Source organism: Penicillium brevicompactum (assembly GCF_028827555.1).
Source record: "Penicillium brevicompactum strain IBT 35665 chromosome Unknown utg000003l_segment0_segment0, whole genome shotgun sequence".
NCBI lineage: Eukaryota > Fungi > Ascomycota > Eurotiomycetes > Eurotiales > Aspergillaceae > Penicillium > Penicillium brevicompactum.
In genome coordinates, this window is record NW_026623206.1 from 1,008,402 (window position 1) to 1,016,949 (window position 8,548).

Here is an 8,548-nt window from a genome sequence, read left to right on the forward strand (position 1 = left end):
GTTAATACTTTTCTAGAAGATATCCTTAATCTATTTAATAAGATTAGTTAAGTCTCGAGTATCTCTCGAAACATTTTTAAGAGAAGAGAGACAGTTATTACTGTACTAATCGCATAAAATAGAAATATAAGTGAAACTGCACTCAATTTTAATGGGAATGGGATCTTTAAGCACTATATTGAAATCCTTAATCGATTAGCATAAATATGTTAAATATTAGTTGTATTAAATAGTTATAGGGCGAGTATGGGATTGAGGAGAAGATCTGTTTTTTCGAGGTTTAGTTATAATTAATTTAGTGCTAAAACAAAGATAATATTGGAATAGAGAAGATAAGAAGAGAACTAAGAATAAGAAGATAATAGTTAAAGAGAAAAGGATTTTATTTGTTTTATATTATATGATTTTAAAGAGATAAATCTTACAAAGGATCTATTCTCGTCGAGAGATATTACGATAATAAAAGAAAAAGATTTGATATGTCCCAACGACGATAAAAGAGTCCTGAAACGAGATCTCAATAAATCGCGAATGAAGACATTCGTATAGAAAAGAGGGAGATAATTATAACGGGGTTCTTCTTTATATTTCCTTGTGACAAGGGATATCTGATATTCCAGGCAATGAGAATTCATACTTTAAGGGTTCGAAGCTCATAGATTAGGAAGACTACCGAAAAGGGTCTAAATATTATACAAATCAATGACGAGTCGATGTAGATTCTCTATAGCTTATAGGACCTAACGACTCTCTCAATGGATTGGGTATTTAAGAGGGAGAGACGAGGCTTTTCTCTGATTCTGATCAAGAATCAGTCTTGTATTAAAAGATAATATTATGGAATCCCTTTCTATTTATTATTGATTTGTAATCGTATCGACGTCTATTCTTATCCTTCCTTTTACCGAGTTGACAGGCATTACACCTAACAACGTATAACCTTTACACTAAGTCTTTAAATATTAATTTAGATATAAAGATTATAGAAATCTTATTATCTATAATGATTTTTAATAAATCTAAATATTATTTATTTTATTAAAATAGTAAAAATATCTAAATTCAAAGAATTAGATTAAAAGTTTAAAGGAAACCATGATTTATAGTATATAAAGGAAGATTGTAATATTCAGATATATATTTCTATTATAGATATAGTTGAAATATATAAATATAGGATTTCTATATTACTATTATCTAATTTTATAAATTCAATTAATAAAATAATAGTAACTTCTTATATAGATCTTATAAATATAATCATTTTATAATATTTCAAGTAATTAATTACTTTAAAAAGAAGAATTATTTAATTATAACCGAATATATATAAAGAACGGTAATTAATTGCAAGTAGTCATCAAGTTATACATGCTAAGACCTTCCTTTCTAGACGATTTATGTTAGCTCTGGGCTAGCACGGGTTTGACTTTTGGACCCGCGGGTCGGGTTAGGTTCTGAAAGTTGGACCCAAGTCGGGTTTTGTTGAGGTCTAGCTAGAGTAGTATATATTTGTTAGGCAATAAATCCTATCTAGGTCTTCAAATAAAATAGCTTGGCGACTATTAAATAGTATAACTAAACAGAAAAATGATGATTAGCAAAATAGAGTGACTTATAAGTTAATTAATAAGTCGTTTAGATTTATAAAGGGTGAATCAACTTATATTAGATAGACGCGAATAAATAAAACCTGCAAGATTCTTGTAAGTCCTATAGGTTGGATCCCTATATAGAAAAATACTAGGCTTCTTTATTAGCACTTAGGTGACACCCACCGAACTATTGACCGCATATAAGCCACATCGTAGAGCGCGACCGATGGGAAGGAAGCCTTAATGACTAAAAGCAGCAAGAGCTAGTTCACTAGGGTGAGTAGGGGCGATTTGGGTGTTGGGGGTGGTAGAGGTGAGCTGGATGAGGGGTGAGAAGGTGAGCAGGGTGAGAAGGTGAGCAGGGTGAGAACGTATGGGTAAGTTAGGGGCTTGGCACTACCAAACACCAGATAAAAGCACGACCTAGGGCCGTTTTCTCATCTACCATCTTATTTTCTAAACTCGATTTTATTTCGCACATTCACCATGGAGCTGGATAAAGAGACCAGCCGTCGTCTCGAGGAATACCAAAGACGCACGCAGTCTCGTGGCTTTACTAAAGAGTATCAGGATAGCTTTAAAAAAGAAGATAATGTTGTCTGCCACAAACCACTAGCTCCAATTACACACGCCAAACACGAAACCGCTGCACTCTATTGGACTTTGTGAGTCAGACTAACCAAATTTCTGAATATCTCAATATCTACTTACAGTTCTAAGATTCAAGCTTTCCCGTGGTGAAACAAGTGGTGCTAAACTTTCCAAAGACACGCCCCTTCCAACATTACAAGAGTTGAAGAACTTTATTGAAAGCTTTGTAGCGTCAAGAAAAGATCTTTTTTCCTAAAGTTCAATAGCCAATGTCTTTTCGAACTTTGTATCAAAATGATAGCGCGAGACCTTTCAGGAAATTCCCTCCCAAGTAAAAGCCGATATCCGTAATGTATGATATTCCTTTTATTAGATATCGGAATTTTCTAACTGGAATTTTATGCAGTTCATCAAAACTACACTTACACGCAAATATAACCTACCTACAAAGCCTCGTGATGTATTTCATGTCAACTATAAAGATATTTAGTATTTACTCTAACGACTATTTATTGATGACTGGCACGATTATCTACACGAACGGATGCGTGTTTAGATAGCAAGTGTACTCTCACTTTTCGCGGGATCTGGAGCTAGAGTCAGTGCGATTGTAGAGTCAAGCTCATATCGAGGTACAAATGAGTATCTTTACTATAAGGTTCGTGAAAATCTGCAATTCTTCGTTTCGTCTATCTTATTAGATAATATCAGCATATCAAACTCCATATAAAATAAAGCAATAATAGGAAAAAGTTAGTTCGTTGGATATCTGTCGATTCGGAGTTTTTGAAAGGCTAGCGCTACCGCGATGATATGAAACTGTTAGTTATCCTCAGCTCACTTTATACCTTAGCTAACTTTCAATTATCCAGATCCATAAACTGGTTCAATAAATACCCTATACTTAGATTAAACTTCGTTTTTTGGGTTATTGTCCATAACGTCGCAGATGGTGCATTCAAAAACCTTACAAACCTCGATGATATTCTCACAGTGAGACTACCCGCACACAGAACTTCATTCACCCTCGAATAGAAAGAGCAGTATTTACAGCAACCATTCTTCAGGATAGTTATATCAAATAAGCCCGATCCTATTAAAAGCTTAACATTCTCTTCTCTCAAACATCACTTTACAAGTTTAACAAAACGAGATGGTTTTAGAGATAAGTTGCGCGTGTATGGAATCCGAGGCGGTATGATTAATAGACTCGATCGTCCGTTACATTCCCTATAACTGAGAGGTTATTATGTTGATATTGATGTAGCCAAGGCATCATAAGTAGCCTGTGGCCAGGCGCTTGATTATCAAAATCTAAATATATTCTTGAAATACTAAGCGCAGCTAAAGACAGTTGATATTCAAGCTGTATTTTGTGGATTTGAGCTAAATATTAAAGGCCGCGATATATAATAAAGCATGGAGCATTATCGAGATTCAAATGTCCTACTATGCTTGAACGCATCTAGAAGAATCGAATTTGAGGCCGACCCTGAGGTTATCAAAATGAACGAAAAAATTCGAGCTTTGACTCAAGAGATCGATAGTAAACCTGACTGACATCCTAACCTCTGTAAGGAAAGATCCACTTTGTACGGACGGAAGGTAAAACTACAACGGAGTCACCAAGAGAAACTGGTGTAGGAATGGTGGTTATTATCCTATGATGAATATATATCTGGCAATGATTTTTTAGAAAAAGATATCATATCTCTTTTTGATATCTATCGAAAATATATCCCGGAGCGTGATCGTTTGAGCTGAAACTTGTTTGAAAACATATCAATTGATAGCGATATTGGAAGACAATGTCTCGCGGATCTAATCGCTATCTGCGCGCCCACTGAGCGCGTAGTATACTATCCTGGACTATACCCTGTGGATGGCCAATGTCCACTATGTTCCTAATTAATATCGAGGTGTCGTACTGTCTTCCTAATAATGAAACCTCTCGTCTAACCTGGAAAAAGTATAAGCTTTCCTTAACGGGCTAAACATATTCTTCAATGTCAACGCAAGTTACATAACGCTGCTTCTTATCAACAGGTTTATAAAAATAACAAGCGCGTACATCGTCGGATAAACCACAATTATATTTAGTTTTGTTATCTGTGCGCTGAGTTGATCTATAGCCCTAAGGAATGGAGAGGCCATTGTAAGAATCATCTTAATAATTTGAGTCTCTGATGTGATATACTCACTTACTGAAGCACTCTTATCTTCCTTGGGTTTTGTCCTTTTTGTCTAGGCGATGGCAGCAAAGGCAGCGATGAAAGATTTAAGCAATGGCTGTCCAAACCCATATTTCTCAATCATATCGACGAACATCTGAGCTCACTTAAACACCTAGCTCTAATTCATTGTCCCTATCCTTGCTATGGTGTCAAAATTTACAATGGTATCACAGAGTTACAGCACTATTTATTTAATACACACTCACTTGAAGAGCCTCGTTCTAACTGTATTAGCTAAAAGCGACGATGGGGAGCTATGGAAAAAGAGGACGACTCAGCTATTCTACAAGAAGAGAAGTGATTTAAGGCTGAACTAGTATTCGAGAAGAAAAGCCTATCTAAGATACTTTAATAAATGCTACCAATTTAGTTTCGCGAGTTTTATACCATAACGTAGCTTTCTCAGCTGCCAAAAACCTATAACGACATCTAGCTTTTGTCTTTTCTACCTGTCCGATGAGAGCAAGCAGTATAGTGAAAGATTTTGAAAATAGCTTACCAAATTAAATCTTCTTACTCATATTGATAAGTATTTGAGCTAGTTGAAGCGTTTAGCCTTGATCAAGTGCCCTATCTATATTGCAAGATAGAAGGTCTACTTGATAAAAGGACTAATAAGAAGCTGATCTAGAGTAGAGAAGTACAGATCCCTTCGAAATAGTTGATTCTAGTCGTCGAAGTAAAATGACCGACTGAGGAAAAGAAAGGAAGAAAGAGATAGAGAGAGGGCTATCTGGTCTAGGGAGTCATCTGACATCCTAAAAGTGTCGAAATAGCTGAGAATTTGAAAGGAAATTAACCCGATCTTGGGAGTCTGGGTAAAAATTCTATTTTTATTTTGATTTTGTTGTTTTTTTCTCTCTATTTTCTCTATTTTCTCTTTCTCTGATGTCTTATCCAGTAGAAACAAAAACGAAAATCAAGGAAAGATCCAATCAGGCTTCGTTAATAAGTCTCTTATAAAACCAACTAATAGAATCAAAGAATATTATTTTCAAAAGAATTATAGGAAAGGTATCTCTATATTTATTTTCTTTTAGAATGCGAGGCTCGCGCTCTAGCCTTCAATTTTTTAAGCTCTCGCTTAAGTTTTCTGATTTCGTTTTTTTTGGCTGAACCTTGACGTGTGCGAGGTTTCTCTTTTCTATACCGGCTTCAGGATTTATCCTTCCGACTGGTAGATGAAATCTCATGATCCGAGAAATTAGGATTATCTGTATCACTACTAGAGCTTTCGCTTTCACTCTCTTCTCGCAAATCAATGCTACTATGAAGCGGCCTGTTGCTTTCTTTGTAGGTGGCCTCTAGCTCTTTTGCCTTCTGGTACAACATTTTATCACCTCGGAAAGCGGGCCCATTAGCGATACGTCGTATAAAAGAGCGGCCTTTTAGTGTATTCTTCCCGTCTTTCCATAGAACTAGAGCTTTTGTCTAAGGATATATTGCCCCTCTCTCTGATTTGATTAATACCAGAGTATCCATTCTGGAATCATTATCGTCGGGGACTTTCCAGTCTACAGCGATGATTCTTTTTATATCGCTTCTGGTATATTTCCAGACTTCATCCTCACCATCATCTGTCTAAATAATCCTTTTCACTATCCCACGAGAGCTTGTAGTCCATAAGCATAGCACTATGATTTTATCGTATAGCTCGTACGACCCAGCCCTGATTCTGTAAACGGGAGCTGACTTATCACCGTATTGGATAAAGGTTTGAGTCCCTGTGCCCTTAGGCCACCAGTGAAGGACTTCACAGGATAAGAATTGATATTAATCCTTTCTAGTACATGATTCCAACGCATCCAGATCATCAACATCTGGATCAGGCACAGCTATATGATTTCTTTTATTTTTCTAGCTTATTTTCGCAGCCTTTAGTGTTTCAATAATCCTTTTAATATCAACATTCCAACTTTCAGATAGCCCAATATCTTCATTCAGCTCTTGGATCTGGTTGTGGACCTGCTTATAATGATCTCGAATGGCTGGTTTGTCTTTTCTGGATACCCCTTTCGCCTCGTATGAAGCAAGATCCTCAATCAAAGACCGTAGAGCATGTTTATACGCTCCACTGGAAATAAAAGGGTATGGTGGATTCATCTGCCGTTTAAGACATTTGTCGCAGATTTCCTTATTGATCTTGTCAAAGTATAGAGTATATAATTCAAGGTCCTGACTGTTACTCAGAACGGTGCTTATCATATTGAGAAATTCCTCTTTTTCAGATTGTTTTGTATTAATTAGATTAATAATCTAGTCGTCTATAGTAATATCACTCATCCCAACATCGCCATCGCTGTCCTTATCAGGAGTCTATGCCGGGGTATTATTAAGATGGATATCTAGAATAACATCACGAGGCTCTAATATGCCTCCTATAGGTGGCTTGTGTGGTACTGGTAGTGTATTGAAGGTTTGAAACTGAACATCGTGATTTTGGTGGTCAGGTAGTGGCTCAATCTGTGACTCTGGTTCCGGTGTGGATAATTGATAGTTTAGGCGTGAACGATCTTCTTTCTCTTTTCCTGATCTTTTCTGTATAGAAGACATTGTATTAATCTAGATGGAAAAGCAGTAGCTTAGAGATGAACGGTAGAAAGCAGGAACCAAGATGGGCAGAGATATTATATAGTAAACTGTCTCCTTAAAGTTATGTAGTTCTTCAAGCGGAACCTAAAATGGCCAGGGAACCAGAAATGGTCCGTGACCCAAAAACGGTCCGTGACCCAAAAACGGTCCGTGAACCAAAAATTCCATCAACTATCATTAACCTAGTTTCTAGATATCGGTCAGTGGGAATTTGAATAATGAGAATGAAAATTACATACAGCATCAATTCCTATGCAATTTTTCATTCTTTTAGATATTATTCATGCCCAAAACTTATGTATCTTTATACCTAGATAAGAGGAGACAGAGAACCCAGTCAGTACAGTACAGTCTATTATTTCAAATAAACTATATTCTTCCCAAATATATACTGTACTAACATACGCTATATAAACTGATATTCACTAGCTTTATTTAATGAAATCCCGCTCAACAATGAAATACAATGCAATTGTCATAAATACTATATATATGTAAGGATTTATTTTAAGAAGACTGAGAACCCAGTTTGTACAATAAATCATTCACTATATAGCATCAGTGTTTTTAGTATATTAGGAATCAAATCAGTCACCTAGAGTATAGCCATATAGAGAATAAATTACTTACAGCAAATAGCTAGAACCTTGGGAGCATCTAGACTATAAAGACTCCGAGTATACAGCCCACTGCTTTATCTATACCTCTTAAAATAGTATAGTCTCTTCATAATTTAAAATAATTAGCTCTTTTTCTCGAATTTTAACTTCCGCGCTTAAAATAATTTGCTATTATTCAATACATCTTTCCTCTACTAGATATAACTTATATAAGATATTTAAATTATCGTTTTGTAAACGTGATATCAAATCGGAGGCAGGGTCAATATCATCCTACTAGAGGTGAGAGTAAGTATAAGTTCGATCAAAAGATTATGTTAGACTGAACACCTCTACAAGTATAGCTCGAAATCCTGACCCAATCTCATCGCATAGTTATATATAGGCACCAACGGAGTGCTTACTTAAATGTTTCTTAAAAAAAGATCGTAGATATAGCTTCTCTAGCTTCCATTTATACGGCCTATTTCCCTCAAAAGTCTTAAGCCGTACACTAGTAGGTTCAATATTTATTCCAAGAGTTTCAACTAAGAAAACAGTTAGCCATTTTTTGATCAAAGTTCAACAGTAATACCCATAAATATGGTCTACAAGACGCTTTCTATATATACTTCTCCACCTAGCACACTTCTTATTTCCAACAGTATCATGGTTTTCATCATCTATTATTATAAGTTCAAAATAGAGGGTAGCGTTAAGTCAAGCAAAAGACGGACGTAATATATAATATAATATATACGTAAAGTCAGAGACAAGGGGAGAAGAAAGAGGAAAAGAGGGAAGCTCTTTCATCTACACCCATCTACCCTACGGGAAGTCTGACACAGCAGGAAACTATAAGAAATTCTCTGTAAGAAAGATCTAAACCTTTATAAGTCCTTCGCGACCTATGTTCTAGGGTTGCAGTATTAGCACG

At 35.9% G+C, this 8,548-nt stretch overlaps 3 protein-coding genes across 3 annotated transcripts; all 3 read left to right on the plus strand.

Moving 5' to 3' along the window:
- Window positions 1-2,081: 2,081 nt before the first annotated feature.
- N7506_004247 (uncharacterized protein) lies at window positions 2,082-2,336 on the plus strand (the record flags this gene model as incomplete). Its single annotated transcript, XM_056953542.1, has 2 exons — window positions 2,082-2,260; window positions 2,309-2,336. 2 exons carry the CDS (start codon window positions 2,082-2,084, stop codon window positions 2,334-2,336), a joined length of 207 nt encoding a protein of 68 aa, XP_056812431.1.
- A 663-nt stretch (window positions 2,337-2,999) lies between these two features.
- On the plus strand, window positions 3,000-3,422 carry N7506_004248 (uncharacterized protein; the record flags this gene model as incomplete). The annotated part of the gene is made up of 2 exons (XM_056953543.1): window positions 3,000-3,179; window positions 3,222-3,422. 2 exons carry the CDS (start codon window positions 3,000-3,002, stop codon window positions 3,420-3,422), a joined length of 381 nt encoding a protein of 126 aa, XP_056812432.1.
- Window positions 3,423-3,605: 183 nt separating this feature from the next.
- On the plus strand, window positions 3,606-3,853 carry N7506_004249 (uncharacterized protein; the record flags this gene model as incomplete). Its single annotated transcript, XM_056953544.1, has 2 exons — window positions 3,606-3,732; window positions 3,765-3,853. 2 exons carry the CDS (start codon window positions 3,606-3,608, stop codon window positions 3,851-3,853), a joined length of 216 nt encoding a protein of 71 aa, XP_056812433.1.
- Between the last annotated feature and the right edge of the window lie 4,695 nt (window positions 3,854-8,548).